At 40.0% G+C, this 27,191-nt stretch overlaps 1 protein-coding gene across 3 annotated transcripts in view; it reads left to right on the forward strand.

Moving 5' to 3' along the window:
- The window catches only part of bcl9l (bcl9 like), a 73,187-nt gene that overhangs the window by 44,237 nt on the left and 1,759 nt on the right, over positions 1 to 27,191 (forward strand). The window contains exons 2-8 of one of the 3 annotated variants that reach the window (XM_065282771.2): positions 1,629 to 1,693; positions 1,992 to 2,412; positions 11,688 to 11,810; positions 22,785 to 22,959; positions 23,341 to 23,425; positions 23,781 to 26,148; positions 26,746 to 27,003. In XM_065282771.2, the coding sequence (XP_065138843.1) occupies positions 2,091 to 2,412; positions 11,688 to 11,810; positions 22,785 to 22,959; positions 23,341 to 23,425; positions 23,781 to 26,148; positions 26,746 to 27,003 (3,331 nt within the window). In that variant the 5' untranslated portion in view covers positions 1,629 to 1,693; positions 1,992 to 2,090. Of the gene's footprint in view, positions 1 to 1,628; positions 1,694 to 1,991; positions 2,413 to 11,684; positions 11,811 to 22,784; positions 22,960 to 23,340; positions 23,426 to 23,780; positions 26,149 to 26,745; positions 27,004 to 27,191 lie in introns of all 3 variants that reach the window. The other 2 variants (XM_065282768.2, XM_065282769.2) reach the window with 2 other exon arrangements.

Consider the following 27,191-nt stretch of genomic DNA (forward strand, 5'->3'; position numbering starts at 1 on the left):
GGCTGATTACGTTTATTTTATGTAAATAATAATTAAAATGTTTTCATAAGAAACCTTAATGTATGTGAACTTGATTTGTAAGTGTTGTTTGGGGTTGGACCTTGCTTGCGTTTCTTGGGTCCGATTTCAAAGCCCCCAAACCCTTTCAGCGGTGAGGGGGACGCAGCGATGTCCTCTGCTGGCGTCTGTGTAGAGGCAGATCCACCTCCCGTTACACGGCATGCCCGATTTATGCTGGCAAGCTTGGGATTCCCCCGTCTCCTGACATCATTGTAGCGCTTGGCGCAACGATGGGGATGCCAGCTGACAAGACTGTGGCTATTTCCTTTCACGCCTGTTTAACCTACGCTGATTTGGGCGGGTTTCTCCCATCCCCATACAAAACAACTTCTCTGTCTTTGACTGCTCTTACAAGAACGTCGGTCTCCTCGGCTGTGAACCGCTCCTGGCGTGCGCCTGGTAAATCCGTCATAATAATAGCAACCCGCCATGGAACTTGCACCCTTGCGTTTAAATGCGTTTTGATTGGTTTATTTGACGTTACGCCCAAACCACACCTATGAATAATGAACCTACTTCAGACCAACCCCTTATTGATTTGCGCCCGGCGCAAGAGTTATTTCTCACGGCGGGAAAATAGCAACAGCGCCCAAGATCCGCCCACAAACTCACTTGCGCGTTGCGCTTCGCACTTTCGTTTCAGATCGTTAAAATAGGGCCCATAGTCTAGAAAATACAGTACCTATCTTTTCAAAGCATGCACTTAATTTTTGTACAGCGCGTTATGAATGTGTTAGCATTTAGCGTTGCCCCATTCATTCCCTAGGATCCAAACAGGGATGAATTTAGAAGCCACCAAACACTATGTTTTCCCAATTTAAAGACTGTTACATGAGTAGTTACTTAAATAAGTATTGTGGCACAAATTAAAAAGTGACGAGCACTTAGTTTGTAGCACTACGTCCTCGCCGCGCAGTAACATCATTACTCCTGACCACTCCCCCTCTCATTCAAACTTCTGTTAATGGTACAAAGATTAAGTGCATGCATTAAAAAAAGATAGGTATGTATTAATTTGTCAAGTTAGATGGTAAGCACATAGTAAAATATAAAAAAACGTGGTTTCCTTAAAGGCCCAAATATTCGTATTTTTTTTTACATGTGTACCCACAGAGTCGAATGCACAGCTTTGCCAAGTATACATCATTTCACTTGTACGGGTACCCAAGACATGCGCATTGTGACAAATTGCAATACCTCTCTTGGCCTACATACTCCTGTATATGTATGTGTGACTTCATGCTTGGCAGAGGGTCTGTATTAACGCTAATAATGTTGTTGAAAAGAATATTTGAACCTCAAAATTGAAAATCGAATGCCAACACACCGAACGAATAATCAAATAAAGTGCTTATGGATATTACACAGACAGTCTACTAATACTCTTATGGTAGACGACCAGACTAACAGTTGACAAAGTTACTTATAGTTAGTAAAATGTCTATTGTGCACTATCCAAATTAAGTGGTAATTTCTGGTTCAAAATTAGTTTTTTTATTGTTTGTGTTATATAAGATTAATAGCATTAAAAGTGTCACCATAATTCAAAATCTCCTTGTGTGTTACAGATCAGTGCTTGTGAAGTGAAGAGACATCGGAATGTTCTTGTTTGTTGGATCTTCATCCCAGTGAGGTAAGTAAATGAAACCTGAAGCAACCTTCATACAAGCTATTACTTCTGAATGGAAATATAACATTGGGAATAAAGTGAAGTTTAACAGCACCCCTCAATAACAAGACAGAACCCATCAACATCTGTTTGAGTAATGCAAAAATACATAGTTGTCATGTCTAATAAACATAAATCCGTGTAAAAAGTGATGTAAATGGTATAGGAAAGTTTCCAATGCCACATTATTACCATTGTACTCCATTTACATGGTCGAAGCCATACTTACACGGTCTTCATCTCTCTTTTTGTCTTTCTTTAGCAGTCTGTCTGTTTGCAGCGCAGGTCTCACTGACAGACAGACGCAACATATTGCTGCAACCCAAACCCCTCAGTTTCCTCTCCACCACCGGCCAATCAAATGCACTCAGAAAATAAACTCACCAATCATGGCAAGCAAGTGACTAGTGGGGCCCAATCACAGCTTCCTAATGTAAACCAAGCGCAGCAGCAAGGACCTGCTGGCACCCAGGGTACAAAGAGCAGTGGGTCCGGGAACCATGGAGCCAAATCCAACCAGATTTCTCCTGGCAACCCTGGATTGAAGAGCCTCAGTCAATCAAGCGCTGGCGTTGGAGTAGGTGGGATAATGAAGACCAAGGCCAAGAGGGAAAGGAGCGTCTCCATGGATACAGGAGACCAAAGAGAGTCAATCACTCCTGTGTTGGAGCCTGATGTCAAAGGTAGGTATAATACTAGTCTCAAGTCATGCACTAATGCCACCCGCAGTCAGCTCACTAACCATCTTGGGCTATTGCGCACAAAGGGGCATGGTGGCTCTCAAATCAGGAATCTGATTGGCTTCACGCATTTACTAGTCCGTCTGGAACGTTTTTGGCCTACGCTATTGGTTTTCATTGAGATTAATGAATGCAAGAGTATGTTTGTGTGACCGGCCACAAAAAAAGCCAAACTGAAAAAGCACCAATGTGGACCAGACTCAATCAAAAGTTTACATGAGCATATTCATATTACTCATATATTGTCGTACTGTATCTTGTGATCAACAGCCTGAGAAAGACCAAAGTTCTGTAATTCCCCTTTCAACTGGAAACACAGTAAACGTGAAACTGTTTTCAGCAACCCCAAAATGCCCTGACCTTTCTGAGCACACGTGCGTTTGTATGCCTATGCAGACGGTTCTGCTCCTGGAACTGCTCGTGTGAAACACGCGTGCAGGCAGTGTTTGGGTTTTCCTGTTGGTCATCCTGTTGTGTGCGTTTGTCACTCACTAATCGAGCAGGGATACAGAGAGACTGTGTGCGCACAGACAGGAAGTTGCATAGAGTGGGCGGAAAAACCGTGGGGGAGAGAGAGAAGTCGACGCAACAAGTTCCTGGATCTCAGCAGGCCCTTCAGTGCACACACATACACACACGTACAAGAACACACACCGCTTCCCATAAGCTGTCAAAATTGGTAAATCTCGTAAACACAGATCTTCAGGACAAATTTCACTTTAAACCTGAAAGCTAAAATATAAAAACAATAAAAATACATTTAGCTAAATATTATTTTTAGAGCCAGTATGTGGAGTGTGACATTAAGGGTCCTGTTCTTTCTGTGTTTTTGAAGCTTTAATTGTGTTAACAGAGCGCAATATAACATGTGTTCATGTTTCACGTGTAAAAACGCGGTATTTTCCACACAATTTACTTATCTTTAATCCGCTGTTTTATTGTCCTCAAAACGGGCTGATGTCTTCCTTGTTCTATGAAGTCCCTCCTTCAGAGGTTTCTGATTGTGTAGTTTGTTTAGTGTGTTGTGATTCGATAGCAGCTTAGCTTGCCGTTAGCTTAGCTGGCGACTGACGTATTCCTGTGGGCGGAGTTTAGTCAAAAAACTGTTCTAGTGACGTCATTAAATCAGGAAGTAGAGGGCTGTAGTCCAAACCGGCCGTTCACTGTAGGCTTTGAAAGGGAAATTCTATTGAAGAAAATAAATCGCCTGGCAGTGAACTTTGAGCTTTATCATTTTACAGGTATTATTTATGCTATTATAGCAACATTACACACTAACTAGGGTTTTAAAATGGGATCAGGAAGAACGTGACCTTTAGAGCGTGATTTTAGAGAGAGCTGAATTCATTGTCTTATAAACCTAAAGATTTAAAGGTTTAGGGGGCGTGTACGCCAGGGCGTTTATGTCGGTGGCCGGCATATGTTTTCAATTGTTTCCAATGGAAGCCCCACGCTTTTCAGATGACGAAATATGTGTCACGTGCACTGTACGCAGATCCTTATTTATGCATAAAAACAGAACTATATTTTTAGCTTCATGCTTAAATGCCTGAAATTAGTTTTGTAGACATAAGCAAACATGAGGTTTTACTTTCTAAAATGTTTTGTTTCAAGTTTCAACTGCAATCCAAAACTTTTTGGTAAAAAAAATAAATGTACATACAAATTCAGTTTTCAGTTTTATTTTACCATAATTCACCACTATAAGCTTATAATGGTGATTTATAATTTGAGTGATCAAGTCAGTTTTCAATTTAACTCAATTTACTAGCCTTTTTTACACAGTCATTTCTGTATATTACCATGAATGAAGTTGCTCATGACCTAACATTATTGTATTAGGCGACGTCAAACGGAACTTGCGTCTTAAAGAGCACCTATTTCATTGCTAAAAAAACAAAGTTATTTTGTGTATTTGGTATAATACAATGTGTTGGCGTGGTTTATGGTTAAAAAAAAAACATTATTTTACACATACCGTACATTTTTGTAGCTCCAGACTTCACTCTCTTCCTGAAATGCACGGATTTGAAAAGCACTGTGTCCAGCCAATCTCTACATTGTGATTGGTCTGATTACCTCTGACGTCAGCCGAAAATGTGACGCTCCTTACCATGTTTAAAAGATTTGGTTGCTAACAGGAGTTCACTTAGCTTTCACTTAGGCTGAGTCCAAGCGGGAGGAATTATGATAATGTCTGTCTTGTCAACATCACCAATTCCAGGAAGAAACTGTTGCCTACAATCCGTGTGTTTGTCGTAGTCCAAGAAGAGATTTACGTTGAAGACGATAACTCGTGTCATTGTTTACTTTGGGGTGTGTACCTTTTGAATATCGTTAACATGTACTAATACACACTTGTACACCAAAGGAAATTTAAAAACGTGAATCGGAAAATAGGTGTTCTTTAAACAACAGTACTGTTTGCACATTAGGCTTACAGAGGATGTGCTAAGGACGTCGACAATTCGGCAAATAGATGGTAAGCTATTTTATATTACTTTGGTGAAGAAATGTGCTTGACTTTTTTATGCACTGTGTGTGTGGAAACATCCGTAAACAGTGTGTGCATAAACGCGTCATCTTTATTAGGGCTGCAAGATAAATCACATTCGATATCATGCGCATCTCGTCAGTAATGCCGGTTCCTTGATTAGTAGTAAATCACCATCAGCTGCTTTCAGATGGAGCGGCATTTACTACACAAAGCCATAGTTCAACCTGGTCTGTATCGCATGCGGATAATTAATGTGAAATTGCCCTGATTGTCAGTGAACTACGACTCTGTGTAGTAAATGCCGCTCCATCTGAAAACAGCTGATGGTGATTTAATACTAATCAAGGAACCGGCATTACTAATGAGATGCGCATGACAATCACACAGTGTTGCCAACTTTTTTCAATGGAAAGTAGCTAAAGCTTGCTTGGAAAGTCGCTAGATTATGTCACTGCGTCATTAGCATAACAGTGACGTCATCACGTCGTATTTGCATTCTTACTACATTGGCTTTTTCGAGATTCTCTTTCTCTATAAACGGTCACAAAATAATTTGAATACACATGAATGAATAAAAATGTTTTCTCGTTCATTTATCTGCTTCTGTTCTCATGAAACGAAATATGTTTATATTAAATTGCAGGTAACGTATATAGCTCATTAATCCGTCAACTCCGTTCACTTTGTCTGAAGGTGCTGCTGCTCAGCTCACTCAAATACATTTATTTTTGTACAGTGATTTATTTTATTGAAAGACCATTTATTTACATCCCGCCATAAATGTAAGCCATCGCGGGATCAGGCAGCTCCGGCTTCCCGCATGCACGATTATGCCGTATGGATGGGGAGATATGAACAAGATCTCCTGCCATGACTGCAGCTGGGAGAGACTCTGCTGGCACGAGGACTAGACCGCCTGTGAGTGCTTTGGGATGGGGGTGGAGCCCACGGAAAAAGCGTTAGCTGCTCGTTGAGAAGAGTGAATGTTAGTGCTTTCAAGTCAAAAAGTCTCCAAAAGTCTCCAACAACGGCAGAAAAAGTCACTAGATTTGTCGCTAGTCGCTTTTTTGAAAATAAGTCGCTAAAGGGGTCTGAAAAGACGCTAAATCTAGCGACAATGTCGCCAAGTTGGCAATACTGCAATCACATGCGATTTATTGTGCAGCCCTAATCTGTATCAAAACATTGTGATTGGCCCGAAGCTGTCAGCAAAGTCTGACGTTGTCCGTTCTAAATGCTGGTAATCTTACAACCTCTCTTACTGGTAAACTGGCAGCACTGATTTACAAGAAAGGTTTTGTTCACACCTGACCTGTTAACTGCAGTTTACCAGTACCATCCTTGACACAGGTGTTCTGGGATTGAAAATCAATAATAAATAGATTACAACCATAAGTACAAAAGTTACAACAAAAATATACAGATCTCTATTTGATAAGTGTATTTATTATCAATGTTTGCGGGGAATATGAGTTTGCTGCTATTCATCTTTGCGTCATTATTATGTCACATCCGTAAACAAAAAGCAGAGCACCTGCCTACTCTATCAAGTCTGTGGGTGCTGCTGGTGGTAAAGTGTTTTTGGTTCATACAATGGTTACTTACATTTCAAATTGTCATCTAGATTGCGGTGTTTAATCTTTATATAACTGTCTCTAATTTGATGTAGAAAATACTCGGGAATGGTGTTAAATGATGAATTTGCCCATGGCTTGTCTTTAAACATATTAAAAAGACCACATAGACAAAGAACAATAAAAACCCCACAGTATGACTTAATGAAATAATGCAAAAATGTAAAAATAGACTTTCTTATTTTCATCTTTTGATCGTGGTAAAGTTTGTCCCGACATTCTTGAAAGGTTTCATGCGATTCACACAGACAGTATCTGTCCAATATTAAAAGCAATAACCTCTTTATTTTCTTGTATCGCGGAGGCGTGTTTTTCTTTTCACTGTGTTTGTACAGTATATGCTGTTTCTATTTGTTTGGTTCATTGTGCTATTCTTAATTTATTTCCATTCACCCATTGCTTTATGAATGTTGAGAGAGAAAGAGAGAGAGAGAGAGAGAGAGAGAGAGAGTAGAGATTAGGGGAAATAACGGGGCAATAGAGTCTAAGGAACTGAGTCATCTGGGCTTCCTGTAATAGCACTGCAACTCCTCTCTGTCACACAAACAAAGACGCACACACACACACACACCTGTATGGCTTCATAAGCATGAACGGTAGAATATAAGGTTGTACACTGGGTTGATTGTTGATGTTGAAAAAGTCCGTTTTAATCACCAGCTTTATAATCACTCGTTAATAGTCAACAGTTTTATTTGACCTTTAATTTTATTACATAATTTCTAATTACAGTCATAGTCAGTCAAAACTTACTTTAAGCCGGGCGCACACTACAAAATTATCGCCCCGCATTTACCCCGGTTCTGATGTCCGCCTCAGATTATCATGTAATGTGTGATGTTTACAGATCAAATCTTCCCCCTTCCGATTTGCTGGCGAGCAGGTCATATCATATTTGCGTGCCCCATCATATCAAACATGTTTTATATTTAGGATTTGAAATCAGGATGATTACATCATTACTTTAGCCAATGATAGACGGAGGTGATTGACAGACCTTTTGAAAAAGCGCCCGCAAAACAAGCTGGTATGCGTGTCCGGTAGACAACGGAGGTGAAGAAACGGCTTGTGAAAGTGTGGAAACAACACGACTCTGTGAATAGCACGTCTGTGAAAATGCATCATGATTGTTGCCTCAAGAACTGAGGAGAAATTACATTGGTTTTAAACACACTGGGTACGTGTAGAGAGCTGCTAGCATACTAACTAACAAATGTAAACATTAAAAGTAATAATAAATGTGTCATGATGTAGTTTGTGATGCTCCATGATTTTAAAATCTTGTAGTGTGAGCATGTTTAAGATTTAAGAGAAGAATATCTGACAAGATTCTCTTTATGTGTGTGCTGCAACCAGATTTTCAGGGTGTAAGCGTTACTGGACTTTCACACCGCCACAGACTTGAGCTTCCAAAGAAGCTCAGGCCGCCCGGTCAAGGATGCTTGCCAAAAAGTACGGGGAAGCTTGTTGACGCTTTGGCCGCTCTGAAGTCTGTTTTCTGGGAATTAATGTTTTGGTTGGAACAAAAGTTTACATTGTATGTTTCTCCGGAATCAACCAGCGAAGAATGTCTAGGCTATATTTCATTTGGTTCCAGTTGAGCTTCGTTCAACTTCCTGATTAATGCTATGGTCACCCAAAACGCGACGCCGGTGGATTTGACGCTCCTTGCCTCTGAGAGAAGCCAGCTTCCATTGTAAATGAATGACTTTCGGTAACTTTGGAAGCTCAAGTCTGTGGTGGTGTGAACGTACAGTTAACCCGTCTCATTGACTTTGAATGGGTGATGCGTTGCAGAACGGAATTGTGGATCCGTCAGCATCGCTTAACTGTTGTTGGTTGCGGCATTTCTCAGATCGCCTTATGCAACTGACCTAGTGCGCGCCAGCCAATTACGTTTATTCAAGACCGGAGAACAGAGGAGCATGTGTTGCGGAATGCGGACACTTTGATTGGCTGTTGACCACGCTTCAAACATGCCTTCCATGAAGCGTTAATGCTTACGCCCCGTGTGACTGTACCGTGATGGAAAGCTTGTGTGAAGCGTGGTCAACAGCCAATCACAGTGGCCACAACACATGCTCTGTTCTTGCATAAATGTAATTGGCCTACTCGCACTAGGTCATTTGCATAAGGCGATCTGATTGGCTGATGCACGCGTTGGCAATTGAAAAGTTGAGTAATGTTCAACTTCTGCTCCGAGCAATGGCAGTGATGTGATGTTAACGGATCCACAAATCAGTTCGGCAATGTATGACATCAGCCATTAAGCCGCCTTTCCACTGCACACGACAAACGACAGCCGTTAAACCGGAAGTCATTCATTTCCTATGGAGAGTCGCAAAGGGGCTGCGTGAAGTGCCGACCACCTGCGGATGCGTAAATATCGGATCCGTTTTGAGCGTTGGATCCATTAAAAATTTTTAACTATTGCGATATGCTGACCGGAAGTGAGGTATTTCAATGTATTCTAATCATAAACTGTGTGAGAGGTAAAAATTATTCATCCTTTTTGTTTAACTTTATTAGTAACAATTGAATCCTTTAAATTAACTTTTGATTACTGATAATAAATACATTATTCATTTAATTTGTGTATGTTATTATTTTAATCTTGTCTTCATATGTTCTCTCAAAAAAATATTGTCAATCTTTGTCATATATGCATAGCTGTTTATTGTTTCATTCATTTGCATTCATTTATTTATTCCACCATGGTAAATATATTAGAATGAAGCCTCTTGCGCTGGAATGAGATCCCTCCCATATACGATTAAACTGAAACTTCATTACGACTGCCACTAGGGGGAGAACTCCGACTGTCGTTTCCGTATGTCGTGTGCAGTGGAAAGGCGGCTTTAAGCCCGATTTATAGTCATGCGTAAGGTTATCTGTAGCCTCTGCGTTTTTTACAGCGCGTCAGTCCTACACGGACTGCAAGCGTTGTGATTGGTCCAATAGAACCCCTCCCGTCAGGTAAAAAAACTGTGTCATAGATATTTCTGTTTGCGATGGTGAAAACAAAGATGAGCCAAGTTAAGGAGTGATTTAACTCAAACTGCAACAAAAGTGGCTGTTTATTTACTTACGTCATTGCTGGTCTTCTCGAATCATACACAACAAGTTGCTGTTTCTTCTTCGTTTGTGGGTTAACTTGCCAAGCTTCTTCTTCTTTGATGGTTGCGCTGCTACTGTGGTCACACGCGTGGATACTGCCTACCTGCGGTCTGCACGGGTGTTTGCACATTGACGCGGACGACGACGCAAAAGTATAAATGAAAACCGACGCGGAACCTACACCGTAGGACCTACGCACAACTATAACAAGTAAATGAGAAGCATTAACGCTTTCGCCCCGTGTAAATGTACCATCAGATTAACATGCGGGAGTGCTGAGTTGGCCACGCCCACTTATTAACATTACGCGGAATACACATACATAATATACAATATTTGTAGTTTGAGTTTTGTGCATTTTGTTACAAGTTAACAAAGATATTTTTACAATTCTCACACTTATATTACTTGAAAAAGTAATGGAAATTCTATAGTTATTTTGTTAACAATAATAACTTTGGTTGTAACTAGGGATGCACCGAATCCAGGATTCGGATTCGGATTCGGCCGAATACTGGGCTTTTTGACGGGGTTCGGATTCGGCCGAATCCTAGATTTTTTTTCCACCGAACCGAACCCTATAGGCTTGCGCTACGCTGGTCGACGTAACGCGGCCGTTGATTACACACATCGGGTGCTGACGTGGAGATGAGCTTTTTCTTTCGGTGAGCCTTAGGGGCTGGACACACCAAAACTTTTAAACACGGCTGAAAACGCCTTGAGGACGCCAAATGCCAGCTGTTTTTCAGCCGAGCGCTTGGTAGCTGTGATGCTTCAGCTGTAAGCCGGTTGGTTGCTGTGGTAATCTCCCGCCCCTACTCCACTGTAATTGGACGGCCGTGTGAAACCTGACATTGACGAGCGGAGCTTCTCACTCAAAGTTAAATATAGTTTTCAGCGCGGAGCTGCTTGCTTCAGCATTATTGTAAAAACGAGCGTGTCGCAACGCATCGCTTTCATTATGCATAGGCTTATGGTAATGTCAAAATAGTTTTTCCAACTTGTCATCCTGGCATAATGTACAGTTAAAATTAAATAAAATGAAAAATACACTGCTGTGGACGTTGTTTACTTCATTAATGTGTTTTACTGTGTTAATGGAATAAGGATGCGATAGGATTCGGTTTCGGATTCGGCCGAATCTTAAACGGTGGATTCGGGATTCGGCCGAACCTAAAAAATCTGGATTCGGTGCATCCCTAGTTGTAACGGCCTGTATGGAATGGAGCAGAGAGGAAATGGGACGAGTTTTTAAGGAGAATCTTTCCATCAATGTCTAGTTCTATCTCAGCCAGACTCTCTCTCTCTCTCTCTCTCTCTCTCTCTCTCTCTCTCTCTCTCTCTCTCTCTCTCTCTCTCTCTCTCTCTCTCTCTTTTCCTTTCTCTCTCTCTCTCTCTGTAAATATTGTTCACACGGCAGTAAAGCAAACAAAAAGACATTCAAATGAAATGCAAGTCACCCATCCACTTCAGACCACTCGATTGCCACACCTGGAAAGGGCCAATGATTAAAGAGAAAGTAAACCAGAGAGAGAGAGCTGACTCACTCATTTACGTAAACTGATGTCTGCTGGGAACAAAAGAGGATGCAGAAAAGGTCAGCTCTTTATCTCTACCCGCCGCCAACACGGCGTGCACAAGCCGAGGACACCACCACCCAACACCCTTGGCTTGCTTTGTCTCTCTTTTCTCTTTCTTACTGTGTCTGGTCTTCAAGGTTAGGAGATATTTTAAGGTTTTGAAGGCCTGACATACCCTACAAATGCCTTACATTTTTGGAGCATAGTGTGTTCAGAGTTAACTTTCAGTTTTAACATGAACACAAAATACTAACCACAGTTCAGTTCTGTTTATGAGTTGGTTTGTGGATGTCCACTTAAAGAAAGTGTGTTGAATTGTATGCTCATTTGAAATATGTTTGCATAATTTTGCCTGTCTGTGTGTGTGTTTTTCTTAATGTTGTCCAGTAGAGGGCGTGATGCGCAGCAAACGCCGGTGTGTGTTGGAGAGAAAACAGCCGTACAGTGGTGATGAATGGTGCTCTGGGGCTGAAACCGAGGAAGAGGATGAGAAACCTCTATCTACCACACATCGTGAGTACACAAATACATATTACACCCTGCCAGTCCTGTACATAAACACTGTTGTGAGGTCTAATAAGGGTGTCTTCTATAGACTATTTGTGACCCTGTCTGTGAAATCAGGGCTTAAGTCTTAAAGTCTACTACAGTAATTGTGATATTATATTAACGTGCACATGATCATTATTAACAAGATGCTTATTAGCATGCATACTACTAGCATATTGGCTGTTTATTATGACCTAAAAAGCACATATTATAGCTTTATTATGATCATTTTCTACAACTAATAGACCATTAACTGAGTTTTCCCTCAATAAACTCTATCCACCTCATTTACAAGACGTAAAATTACCCATTATACTTTGCCTGTCCGCATAAGCAGGATGCATTAAAGGATTATTCCACTTTCATAAGAAAATGTCCTGATAATTTACGCACCCCCATGTCATCCAAGATATTTATGTCTTTTATTTCTACAGTCAAAAAGAAATTAAGTTTTTTGAGGAAAACATTTCAGGATTTTTCTCCATATAGTGGACTTCAATTAAACCCAACGGTTTGAAGGTTCAAATAGCAGTTTCAGTGCAGATTCAAAGGGCTCTAAACAATCCCAACTAAGGCAAGTGTCTAGTCCAACAAAACCGTTGTCATTTTTGCCAAAGAATTTTATTCTTGCACTAGCACTGGGATGTGCATGGGCGACCTTGCATATTACATAATCACATTGAAAGGGTCGCTTGTCGTATGCAAAATGCACCCTTACAGACCATTTTAAACAATAAACTGACACCACAAAGACATTAATTAGCATTATTCCACATACAATAACGTCTGTAAACACTTGTAAACACTGAACCGGTAGTTTTGCTTACGTCATGCGTGACCTTTTGACGGATTACGTAATGCGTAAGGTCGCACATGGGCATCCCAAGGCTAGTGCAAGACAATAGGTTGTGGTAAAAGTACACATTTCTATGTTTTTTGGCGAAAATGACGCTAGATAAGACCACTGATCTATATAAATGACTGGATTGTGCATAGAACGCTTAACGTAACAGCGTGAGGTGAAACCAGCGCAGAATTCGAGCGGCCAACTTGGTTAGCCCAAGGGGCAGAGGGCGTCATTGACTTACATTCAAAATCATGATCAAAATTCACTTGCTTTACAGCGTATCAGTTACACAAGGTTAATTTTTAGGATATGTGTACGTAAGTTAATTGTTAATTCTGGTGTTATTTGCAATGTTTATGTTTTAATCAGGCAGGATAAGGGATTTATTAAAAACCGTTAAGGTGAGTGTGTCTGCTGCATTCTGTTAATCACACGGGTATAAATAAAGTTTTTTGACATTAAGCTACACAATCAGCGTTATTTCGGTTATTTCTCTGAATAAGTTTAGGTAACTTGTAAGATTAGATAACATAATTATAAAAACTAGCAAATTATTGCATGCACATACGGTAAAAAGCATGATTATTTATTTAGATTTTCGAATGAGCACGTTTGTCATTTATAATAAACATGTTGCGGTCTGTCCGCTTATCTGATACTGTAATAAAGATGAATGTATACTAATTTACTGTTTAAAAAGCAAAATGTAAAACTTTCAGTAAATAACTATGTACATACTTAGGATGTTTGCGTTGTAATAATGTACAGAGAGACTTCAGATATAAAAACGGAGACTAGTAAAGAGATGTTGGTACTAAGTACTAAGTAATAATCATCAACAACATGTACTTACTGTAGGGTTGGGGTTAGGATTAGGGTTTGGTTTAGGATTAGTTGCATGTAATTATGCATAATTAACTGTTATTACTATAATAATTTCATGTAACGTGTGTAACAAAGACATCGTAAAATAAAGTGTTACCGAGATGTTTTATCATAAAAATCTGATAACGTCCATTGATTTAATAGAATGTTTGGGCAAACCAACATGGTGGCGCGGTGGCTTCACAATTGTGACGTTATGCGCAATCCAGTCATTTATATAGATCAGTGGAAGACCCTTATGCCTTGGTTGGGATTGTTTAGAGCCATTTGAAGCTGCATTGAAACTACAATTTGGACCTTCAAACCGTTCGGTTCAATTGAAGTCCCACTATATGGAGAAAAATCCTGAAATGTTTTTCTGAAAACACTGATTTTTTTTTTGACTAAAAAACACATAAACATCTTGGAAGACATGGGAGTGAGTAAATTATCAAGAAAATTTTCCTTATATAAGTGGACTAATCTTTTAAGACTTCCAGGTTTGCAGGTTTTAATGCTTTATTGAGTGAACTGAACAGCTCTGAAAAGAGGTTGTAATCTGTTTTTGATCAGTTTAAAATCCATAATGTCAACAAATGATGACAACATTTGTTTGCGGTGGCAGCATAGGTGCAAAAAAGACTATAAACAACTTAACTCTGTCTGTTTCTCAGCCAATGAAGTTATCCAACGCCACCTCCTGTATTGATGATGTGACATTCTGGACTGCTGCTATGTTGACCTTTTCATTGATCTTATTTTGCTGTGGTCACTACTCCTTTATTTTGTTACAGCCCCTGTGATGTGATTATTTACTGTGTGAGTTCATTGTATGTACCCGACCTCAGCTTTTAGGAACATGAACTTCTAATTATTATAACAAAAAATATAAGAATGAATGAATGAATTACAATCTTATAATGCTTTGCTCAGGATGGGTTTTATAGGGCTGTAGTACCACACAAATAGTCATTCTCTCTTAATAACATTTAACAAATATTAACACAGAGAACTAAATGTTAATGGTGTCCAATTAACTCTAAATTAAGACTTTCCTGAATATTCCTGAGTTCTTGCTTAAAACTAATGCTTTAATAGTTGGATAATTATTAACCCAAACCTGTTCTCTATTCTTAAGTCACCTCTTCTTCACACTGTAGCACAAAACTACTTTTAATTAACAAACTCTTTTCTTAGGGTTCTTTGGTTATGACTTTTGGTTAACCGAGGTATATAACCGTGGTTGCCTGAGATGAGGGAGGGAACAATACTTTTTTTAGTCTTTTTTTTTTCAAGGGAAATGTGGGTTGCACACTTCTTAACAAAAGATAGCAAGATCTGGGTGTTAAACTGAAAACGTCACTGTAAAAAAAACTTTGCTGCCTTAAATTTTTTTGTTAAATTAACAAAGATTTACAAGTCATGTCAATAGAGATGAGTTGTCACAACTTATAAAATATAGTTGAGAAAAGTCAACTTAATTTTATAAGTTATAACAACTCATCTGTAGTTATAACAACTCATCTCTAGTCAAGATAAATAATAGTAAGTTGAAATGACTTGTAAATCTGAGTTGATTAAACAAAAAATTTTAAGGCAGCAAAGTATTTTTTACAGTGTGCAAACTATTTACATTTGTCATAAAGACAATTCAAGCATTTAAACAGAAGATTTTAGATTAGTACTTGTAGTTTGGTTCCTTTGGTTACTTTGTTCTGGACCAAAAAAGAAAGCATTTTATTAAGATCTTTTTTGCCAAGTGTTCACACTGGCCTTAAGGAAACAAGCTTTAATGCGTAAGGATAAGGTCACCACCCGATTGGTCGGCTTTGTTGATTAATTTTATTCAATCATAAATGACAACAATGCTGCATGCTGGAGTAAACTTTCTCATTTTATGCATATTTATATGGTATATAGAGTAATTAGAGCAGAGCTCAACATTATTATTCATGACACTTCCAAAAAGGGCAAAAATTTACAATTTTTAACATTAAATCCTCAAGTCCAAAATATGGTCAAAAAAAAAGTTTCATCTTAGAAACATTGCATGATTGTGCTCCATGTTATCTTACTCTGTGACTGAATTTTTTTTTAATTCATTTGTCTGGCACTTTTCCATTGCATTAGTACCCCATGGTTTAGTTTAGTTTGGGTCGGGTCAGCTCATCTCACTTTGGCGTGGTTAGCTTTTCCATCGAATTTGCTATCACTTCGCAGTGGAAGGGATTATAGGCGTGTCGTTATATTTGCGCTGCCTACTGCTGTGACATCATACAAGTGAGAGCGTCGTTGTACATTCCCATACATTTATTTATTTTTTCAGTCCGCCACAAAATAAAAATTGGCCACCACAAATAGTGCTCATCGCGTTTATCACCATTAATACCTCTGTCTCACAAGACAGTTTCCATTCAAACACTCCGCTGAGCCTCATTGAAGTTGCATTTAAGCATATCTGCGGACGTGTGCGTCGCGAATGTGCCGCTACAAACTGCAAATCTGGAAAAAATTGTTATGGTGTTTCTGATTCTCAACCTGTGGATGTTTTATCGCTAAAAGGAAGTTTGGGAACTTACAATAAAGCACAGATGACAACATGTTTGCTCAAGCGCAAGCTAGCACTTAAGCTAATCTTTTACATTATAGCGATGATGCTGGTAGTGACGATTCTCTAGGACCAATCAGTGATCTACAGTGTTTTCGCGTCACGTTTGGTATCAGCTCAGGTCGCTTGGAAACCCAACCGAGGTGGTACGAATAAAAGTATTGGGTACTACGTACTGCACCCAATGGAAAAGCTCCCAAAAGTAAGCTGACCCGACCCAAACTAAACCAAACCGTGTGGTACTATGCAATGGAAAGTGCCATAAATCTACCCTAAACAAATTACATGTCCAAAACTCCGCAAAAGATCCAGGCAAGGTGAGCACATCTCTCCTATTCTGGAGTCCTTAAACTGGCTCCCATTTAGGTTTCAAGTTGATTTTAAAATCCATGGTTACATACATAGATGTATGATGTAGCTTGAGCGTAAACCATCAATTAAGAAAAGGGTTTATTCATTGAAGTTAAAGTATAATGTACATATAGATGTACTAGATTCACTAATTGTGAAGAGAACTTAATAATAAAAAGCAGACATGGGTTAATAATCGTCCAACTGTTAGTGAATAAGTTTTAAGCGAGACCTGAAAACAGTTAAATGAAGCTATTGGCCGGCCCTCAGATAACAATCATTTCCTATCCAACATCACACCTCTCATGTACTGTGTGTGTGTGTGTGTGTGTGTGTGTGTGTGTGTGTGTGTGTGTGTGTGTGTGTGTGTGGGAGCGAGAGTTTGTGTGTTGTATGTGTGGATGTGCATCTGTCAGTTGGTGACCACAACTCTGGAGTGTGTGTACGCCCTCCATTCTTCTGTATCAGAGGAAATCAAAGAGGGTACAGATATCTTTTTTAACATACTACCCCTAACTGCCACAACTGGACTGCTGTCATTTATAATAGAGCAGCAAACACATTAAAAGCGACAACAGAACTCGCCTGTGCCTTTATAATACATATTTAGGTTCTGTTAAGTCTGCCCATTGTTTTTAGGTTAAGCCAAACTTGCGTTACCGTTAAAAAGTTTAGAGAACTTTAGGAATTATGTTGTGAATAAAGAAGTTTTTAATTTTCCTTAGTGTAGTCAACCATTGCGTAGGTTTTGAGAAAATGTTCTTTGTCATATTATGAAACAGCTTTTTAACTCTTTCCACGCCAGGGACAAGTAATCTCGTTGATTAAGAGAAAACGCTTCCCTGTTAATGAAGTTTTTATGACAATCCATATTTCTGCAGTTATCCACTAGGTGGCTTCACCTTGAGATGATTTTTCAACAGTATTAAATTAGTTCTGTGATCTGAGCTACTATTGGCTGCACCAAGTCATCTATTTGAAAAATCATTCTAATTAGATCACATTGAATTTTGTAATGAAAGAAACGTATATGTTTAACAGGGCTCGACATAAGGGACTGCCCGGTTGCCAGTGTTAGAGAAGCTCAGGGCCAGTAAATTGTATTGTCACTTGCCCAATAGGGCCAGTGCTTCACCCTCAGTCACAAAAATATTTTTTCTGTCTGCGGCTGTTTGTCTGTATGTACTCTTACGCATTTTAAGCGGCGCGAACGTAAACTTCTAAGCAATATCATAAAGTTTATCTTACCTTATTGGTTGTTGTGGTGACTGTTGCATGTTTTGCGTGAAACTCAGCTGGTAGTAGTAAGTTAGAGCAAAGATACGTTAAGATGGCGGAGGCGCCGGCGCCCTCCGATTATAAGGCCAAACTTTAACTTTTTTTAGCATATCGGAAGCATACATTTACTTAAATAAAATACGACGAAAGAAACGATGCCATGTTTCGACCAGTTTTTCCGTCAATTTCCAGGTTTAGCAGACAAGTCTGGATCCTTTTTTATTAGGACCAGCAACTACCGCAAACAAAACGTTGAAGCCCATCAGAAAAGTCTGATAACGCTTCATCTGGTCCACTGAACTTAAAGGCGAGACGTATGAATGAGGAGAATTCGAACGGTGTATTGACTTGCTTAAAAAAATAAAAACAGAGCTTATGTGGGATCTCAGTACCACACAGATATTGCATGTCGGAGGTAAGAAATATTTGGTTTAATGTCTTTACTAATAGTTAACTCTTTCCCCACCGATGTGAGTTTAAAGAGTAACTAAACCCTAAACCAACTTTTTTTAGTTAATGATCTGTAAGAATGATGCTTTATTTGTGCTGTTCATTGATTTTAGTAAGTTTTTTTGACATTTGGATATAAAGTGTTTCAATACTGGTGTAAAAACGTCTGAGTGCTGCCCTCTTCAGGTTGAACGGTGGCTACCGCAGTTGAATTTTCCTATTGGATGTTGGGTCCAAAAAATGACTCGTGACGTAAGCAGGTTCAAGCTCACCACGCCCTTGTTATGATCTCACCACACACTTGCTACGAGCTTAGTTCGTCCCCTCTATCTCCGTTGGGATCTGCCCACTTTTCTTGCATTTTTCAAATATTGCCAGTGGGCGGAGTCAGGCTCTGACCAGGGGTTTATTTTCACTTTAAGGCAATCTATATTTCCTCTATTACCCAGTAGGTGGCGCGCTTACCCAACTTATAAAACACTGGAGCATTCACTGATATTATCTGATCTCTAACAAACATCCTTAAAAGCCCACCCATATTTGAGAGGTGATGAATAAAAATGAAGATTGGATGAAACTGTATTTTGTTTAAAAGCAGAGGGATCAGCATTAAACTTTTGTGAAAATCATAAAAAATGCGGACGTCGCCGCTGGCGTTAAAGAAATAGTCTGCTAAATGCTCCACTATTTGTTAAAATGGATAGAACTGCATGGAAATATATGCCGGATATATTTTCCATACTTCTGTTTGTTTCCATCACACAATGATTTTGACCTATTATAAAATTTTCTAAAGATTTATAATTATAGATTCACAGACACTTTTTTTGAGGTTCTTTAGAACTTAGATTAAGGCAATCCACTTTATTAGCGTGCTGGCAGAAACAAAAACACCACTGTATAAAATGTAATACCACTGTTTTAGTAATATGGATTAATTAATGTTCTTGCAACAAGATTTTATTTATGAATTATCTTTTGTGCAGTTTTTATGCTGAAATATCTGAGACCATAGCCCTGACAGGCTAATGATGAATACAATGTGTACAATTATATTTGACTTTTGAATTATTATTTTTAATATGTGACACAAAAATATTTTTTGGTGGGGCCAGTGAAAATTTTGGCAGGGCAAGTGAAAACCTGAACCACTGGCCCGACCGGGCCAGTAGAATTTTTTTTTTGCGTTGAGCCCTGTTTAAACAATTTATGGATGGTTTCCCAGACTAAAATGCATGTTTGAGCTGTCTTAATTTAAAAACATCTTGCATCTTAACATACAGTGGTGTGAAAATTTTTGTCACGTTTTAACAGGGGTGCAAACTTGTCACCTTTCATTTTGAATCCAAAATAGGTCATTCTTGTCATCCGTCTAGATCCGATACATTTTTGAAAATAAGGGGCCCCACCCCTGACAAAAAGGTGACAAGTTTGCACCCCTGTTAAAACGTGAAAAAAATTTTCACACCACTGTGAACAGGGTCGCAGTGAATGAAATTATGAAAATCATGTCCAGCTGTTGTGGTAACGATGTCAAATCACTAACCAGTTTGGTGGGTTATGTTTTACATTTAAAATCACCTTATTTGCTGCCGAAGTTTAAGCAGTTTGTGCAGATTGAGAGCACATACTCGCGCAGAAGAATTGGGCTTAAATCTTAAATTTACCTCTTATTTACACATCACATTATTCACGTTACAAAAACATAAAATAGCAAGTAAATGGCAACACGCATTATTAAGGTAACGGAGTCACGCGTTGTACTGAGTTTGTACATTCATCCAGAGATAAAGCGTGAACTCGACGAGAGATGCTGTGTGCTGCGTTGCCAAGTCCTCTGCTTTTTTTGCGGACTTAAGTTTTGGGGTACTTTTAAATTGTTTCAGTGAGTTAATTTTTTTCTACGGATTAAAGATGAAAGCCATTGAGATGCTTTTGAGCTAGTTCTGAATGTCCATTGGGATGGTTTTGATACTTGAATCTGGCAACCCTGGCTGTGGCATACACAGAAGTTTGGTTCAGATAATATAGAATGTACATGCAAACAAAGTGGAAAAAAGTGCCTGTATATCAGTGCTATTGATTTGCCTCAAGATGCACACCAGTATTTTTTTTCGTAAGGTATGTTTGTAAAAACTACTAAAATGTCCTAATATGTACCTAAGTTCTGGATAAATCTAAACCCTGGAAACTGCCCCTTTATGTTTGTCTAATTCCTGACATGTTGAGATTCATCTTTTCATATTGAGGACAATCAAGAGACTCATGCACAACTATTACGATAGATATAAACATTCAGTGATGCTCAAGAAGTCAGCAGGATTCATGAAAAGCTAAGATTTTGCAGGACCTGAAGGATTTTTCTGAAGATTAGTGAACAGTTTAATTAATGGCTCAGGACAAACAAGAAACCTCTAAACAACTAACACAAAAGCATCAGGTAACATCATGTAGTATTAAAAATCAGGGAGATGTAAACTTTTAGTTTCAGCCTGCTATGCAGCAGCATTAAAGGTCTCGGTTTCTTCATCTGTGTGATCATGTGACTGAGGTGTGTCATGAAACATTACCTGCACACACCCCACATACAGTAAACATATCATCACACTAATATGACTTAGTATTGCCCTTTCAAACATAATATATCTAATGGTCTAACCTTAACCTTGTCTGGTTAAAATGTAGCAGAAATTTAAAATGATTGAAGGTTTAATGATGTAGTTATGTAACTTTGATATGTTCCCCTATTTTTAATAAAATTTCCCATTTTCATTTCATGTGACTTTAACAGTAAATGGCCTGTTTGTTTTTTGTATTTTTCACTAATCTTCAGGGTTTCATATCTGCCCACATAACTTATTGATGTAAATGGCAACCTATCAGAAACTCGTGAAGCGAAGATTTGGAAAGTGTTTCTGTGGGATTTAGCTCCTCCTTGTGGTTTTCCGGAACATTAGTCGTCTTTTTTTTACAGTAAACATCCTACAGTCCTTCTAAATTGATAAAACACTAAACACAATTTTCTGAACTAAATACTCAATTTCCAAAGCCCATTTGTCAAATCATTCTCTCTTTTGGCAAAACCTTAAACAATTTAAGGTAGTTAGACACCTTTGTTCGCAAAACTAAACACAAGCTTCTTACTCACTAACACACATTTCACACCATGATGGCAAAATTCTACAGACAGGTGTCAGAAGTTAAACGCAAGTACAACACATTTACCACATAGGAAACATAACAACTAAAAATTCTTTACACTTTTTTGTAATGATGTTTCTTTTAATAACTATGCACAATATAAACCAGCACAAAGTGTACATGTGTGTTGTGTGTTTAAACAAACAATGTATGGAAACCGTCTGAAAGGCAGAGGAGGTATGAAGAAGAGGTGGTAAATGAGGAGGAAGAGTATGAGGAAGAGCAGGACCCCAGAGTAGTTGGACTGTGGTGTGACTTATATGGTGTGTTGTCAAGAGGGTTTATGCTCTGTTTAGGTTGCCTGTGATGTGGATGAAGGCTTGTGGTTAGAGCAGCAGGAAGACACTGACACTGAGATTCTGGGACAGAACAAATTTCTCATTGACTTTTGATGGTTTTGCTGTTGTACATTTCTGAATACTGTAACATGCTTTTGCAAAATATTAAGAAGATTGGTATGGTGTTCCTGATTCTCAGCCTGTGGGTGTTTTTCACTGCTAAAATGGAGTTTGGGAACTTACAATAAAGCGCAGATGACAACAGGTTTACTCGAGACAGCAAAAGCAGGGGGAAAGCTTGCGTTTAGCATAACGCTAGTCACGATTATCTCAGACCAATCAGTGCTCTTCAGTGTTTTCACGTCACGTTTCAGTATCAGCTCAGCTCGCTTGGAACCTCAACTGAGGTGGTACTAAAAAAAAGTATTGGGTACTACGTACTGTGCCCAGTGGAAAAGCCCCCAAAAGTAAGCTGACCCGACCCAAGCCGTGGGGTACTAAGCAATGGAAAATGTGTGTTGTGTGTAATTATTATTTATATAAAAAATACACACATATATGCATATATTTAAGAAAAAAATTTTGTTGCATTTTTTATTTTTATTTATAGATAATATAAAATATATCAAAATCTAAATAAATAAATATATATATATATATATATATATATATATATATATATATATATATATATATATATATATATATACACACACACACAATGCACACACATATTTTATGCACAAACAAACCTTATTTTTGTAAAATACAGTCTGATACCGCCATTATACCATGGTAATTTTGTTATGGTAGACTTGTAAGTCTACATTAATTTTTACATATATGATTTTGATTTAATAAACCAGTGCTTTCTAAAACTTTCAGATTACTGGTGATTTAGTTTCTGGTCCATATTAGCTATGTGTATTCTATAATTGACTACACTCAGTGCAGTAAAATGTATTTTGGCACTAAAATATTTGTAACAAGATCAAATTCCTTATATATTTATCCCTTTGCTTTTCTTCTGTCTTCCTTTTTCTCTTCTGACACTCATTTAGGAGAGCATGTGATGTGTCCTAGTCAGGCTCACTCTGGTTCATCTACAACTGGTCCTGTAAATGATCCAGGAGGTCCAGGTTTGGGCTCTGGTCACGGACCCGGTATTCGCCCAGACCTGCATTCTCGCCCAACTCAGCAAATCTTGTATGTTTTTACCACCAGCCTAGCCAACAGGTTAGTGTGACTACTTTTTCCCTTTCCAGCAGACTCTGCTGTCAGTATTTTTGTATTCAAAACTTTGATGAAGCCACAACAAAGGATTGTGAGTCAAATGCACTTATTAGCAGCCCATTTTCCACCACCGTCTTGTAATAGCTGTAGTAGTGTGCCGTTTTCACATGATAGAATAGAAAACAGGAAACAAGCTTTCTTTATAATTGTAAAAAATGCAGTGAGCATGACAATGACTATAGTTTTGTTTTAGTTAGGATGAAATAATAAAAAGAAATCAATGCAAGACTAAACTGATTGTATATTCAGTATATACCACAAACATTTTCCTTTTTTGGAGCCAAGACCATATACCAAGACAGAATATTTGCATTTGTTCTGCAGCGCTGCAGAAGCAGTGATGCATGGCCACACAGATTCCATTCTCTTGTATCACCAGCAGAATGTCCCCCGCTCCAAGCTGGACCAGGTCTGTCCCTACACATAGACATATACAAACCACCCTGTTGTTATGCTTGATAATGAAATGCATAGGCTACATGTAGTATGTTTGTAAACATAATTCATGTGTACACTTTTAAAAGTAGATTGTAAGAATTGTGCCCTCACTAACATTTTTGCAGGTGTTACGTGGTGTGAGACTCTGTATTTGTATAAAATGGCTATTTAAATCACAGTGGTTGTCTTTGTTCCTGTTTTTGTTAAGAAATAATGAGAAATAGAATAGTTGAAAATCCTTTGTTATGTGTTAAGCTGAAAAATCACATTTAACAGCCACTTCATCCACATCTTTCTCTTTTTTTCTGTGTCTATTCTCTGAGCAGTCTATTGGAGTTGGAAAACTCACCAACCTAAGTGAACAGATCAGCTCTAGTCACACTCCACCCATTGGCACACCCAAATCCCAAAGCGGTACACCCCGGCCAGCTTCTGTTGGTGTTGTGGGAGGACATCTTCCAGGTACCAGCACTCCTTCCACAGGCCATCCAGATGGTGAGCCAACCCAAAGTCATAGAGGAGGAGGAATGACAGGGAGCAACAGCCGCTCTGCGGTTCATTCGATGGGTCCAGGAGGTGCTGGCCCGCAGTCTGTAGGGATTTCTGGATCAGATGGACTGGACAGGCCAGGTACAGTTCCCCACCATGGTGCAGGTGTGTCTCCTTCCTCAAGTCCTGCACACCGCCAGGGTGAGCCAGGCCAGCAAGGAGGACCGGGAAACACAGATGGCCTCTCTAAGGAGCAACTGGAGCATCGTGAACGCTCCTTGCAAACTCTTCGAGACATTGAGAGGTTGCTTCTCCGTAGTAGTGCTGGTGCAGGTCATGAGGAACCAAGAGGCCCTAACAGCAACCCTAATGGCACTAATGGCAACAACAATAATAGTAATGATGGCGTTAGAGGGTTGGAAGATGGAGAAAATGGTGGGGGCGGTACTGATAACTACCACAATAACAATGCTGGTATGCCGCCTGGTGGAATGAAAAAGTATGAGGAACCATTACAGTCCATCATCTCACAAACACAGAATATTGGTGGTCCTGGATTGGATGAATCACTTATGGGCCCACACCATGGTATGCCACCACACTCTCACCATCTTTCCTCACCCTCAGGGTTAGATATGGGGCCACTGATGGGGCCTGAAGGAGTTACGCCAGAGCAGCTTGCTTGGAGGAAGCTGCAGGAAGAATACTACCAAGAGAAAAGGCGACAACAGGAGATTAACCCTCACCAACATCCTCAGCATTTTCGCATGATGTCAGAGATGGGCATGCCTGGTGGCCCTCCAATGCTCATAAGGGGCCCCCCACCCCCATATCACAGTAAACCTGGTGATCAACAGTGGGGGCCAGGGCCAATGGTAGGGGGAGGAATGGGAGGGAATGCTAGAATAATGGACATGCATCATGAGGGCCCTCGAGGGCCAAGGTTTCTTGGACAGATGCGAGGCCCCTCGGGTGGTGGAGGATACCCAGAAAGCCCTGGGGGAGTTTTAGCCATGGAAGGGTTAGGGCCTCAAAGACCTTCAAGGCCAGGCATGGGTTGGTTAGACGAAATTCCCCCAAACATGGGTGGTGGAGGTCCATTTCATGGGTGTTACCCTCCAGGGGGACCTGGTGGACCTCAGCATTTTCAGGGAGATTTGGATCGCCCTCTAACACGGGAAGAGATGTTTCGCAGACTACACATGCATCAAATATCTAGGCAGCAACAGCAAGCAGGGCTTGGAGGTCCGAGGATGATGGATAACACTGGAGGACCAGGCTTTCCTAATCCTGGAATGGGAGGTGGGCAACCCTCCCGTGGCGATCCAATGGACTTTCCTGGTTCGCGGGCTATAATGGGCTCTCCCATTGGTGGAGTAGGTAATGACAGTGGCCCTACAATGCGAGACATAATAGACTCTCCCTTGGGAGGTAATCTAAACATGAATATGGGCATGAACATGAATCCGCAACAGCAGTTGTTGGCACAGAAGCTTAGGGGAGGTCCTGGACTTGGTGGCCCTCTTGGGGAGATGTTGAACCCAGAAGACATCTCTCGCATTAGGGCTACACAAAATGGTCGTGCTAACAAAGGAATGATCCCTGGTCCAGAAGGACCCCTTCAGTTTCCCAACCAGAGCTCATTTCCTGGTAGTCAAGGTGATGGCTCATATATTCACCAACCAGGCCCTGAGATGTTTGTAACAGATCAACCAGGCCCCCCCCACATGCACAGTACCACAAGACTTAGTCACATTCCAATGAACAGTGGCTCAAGGGGTATAGATCTTGGTAACCGACATCCTCCTGACTTGTCCATTAGTGTTAATCCAATAGGGTCCCCAGCCATACCTCCATCTCACCAGCTCAAATCACCTTCTCTTAGCCAGGAGCCATCACCTCTCATGCCTTCACCTTCTGCAGCAGGCCTGAAATCACCCAGCCACTTAGCACAGAGTGGTCCTCCTCACCCACCTCTACCAGCAGCTTCAGGGGCTGGAACTCCCTCCTCCAGCTCTATCAAGTCCCCCCAGGTCATGGGCCCTTCCATTGGTCTTCGGTCACCATCTGGCTCTCCTGGCCACCTTAAATCTCCATCCATGCCTGTCGCTTCACCTGGCTGGACTGCCTCACCCAAGACAGCTATGCCCAGTCCTGGGGGGGCATCTAGTGTAAAGGTTGCCGGGAGCAGCTCCACGGATACAGGTAAAATCAGTTTTCACAAGTGGCGGCTGGTGACTTCTTTTTTAGAAGCGCACGATGCGAAGTTCGTCACAACATGTATCTAGCTTGTCATGTGTGTAGTTTGTCATTTCAAAATATGTGTTCTGCACTTTGAGAGATTGTGTGTGCATCACGTGTCATGCCAAAATAAGTGCCTGCTGCCTTGAACTTGAAAAGAGACCCTCGCGTTTGCCAGGTACTCGCATAATCTCATGCGTAATCAGAGTTTACTGTTAAGGGAGTGTCTTGCGTGTATTTAGGGAACGTGAGCGTCTCTTTTATCATAAACGGTTTTGACGCGTGTGCAGCAGGCAATTATTTGGCAAAACACGTGATGCACACAGGATCTCTCCACACGCAGGACACATATTTTGGAAAAGGGAAACACACACGTGACAATCCGAACACTTATTTTGAATTAGCGTATCCTCGGAAGAGCAGTCACGAGCCGCCACTGGTTTTCACAAAATGTAAACTTAAGCTCTGTAATGTATTGATTAGTTTTTGGGGTAAATATGATCTTTCAGTAAGCGTAATGGTTTACATTTTTTGACAATACTAATGTTTTTTTTTCTCCAGGCATGTCTCTGCCACCTAGGAGTTCAAACTCAACACCCATCAGTCAACCACCCAACTCTATCAATTCAAGTTTGCCTTTCACATCCTCACCAGATGCCCCCCCATCCCAGAATCCTCTTTCCCTTATTATGTCTCAGATGTCAAAGTATGCCATGCCTAGCTCCACTCCACTTTACCATGAAGCCATCAAGACAATTGCTACATCAGATGATGAGATGCTACCCGATAGACCTCTCATGCCTGGAATCAACATGTCAGGTATATTTGATCACTTTTAAAATAATCAGAATCTTGAACTGCATAATATGAGTAACTAAATAAAAAAACATCTTCAGATCGTCACTTGTTTTTTATATTATTATAAGTTTTATATATATATATATAGATAGATAGATAGATAGATAGATAGATAGATAGATAGATAGATAGATAGATAGATAGATAGA

The sequence above is a fragment of the Paramisgurnus dabryanus genome, chromosome 9 (genome assembly GCF_030506205.2).
Source record: "Paramisgurnus dabryanus chromosome 9, PD_genome_1.1, whole genome shotgun sequence".
Taxonomy (NCBI): Eukaryota; Metazoa; Chordata; class Actinopteri; order Cypriniformes; family Cobitidae; genus Paramisgurnus; species Paramisgurnus dabryanus.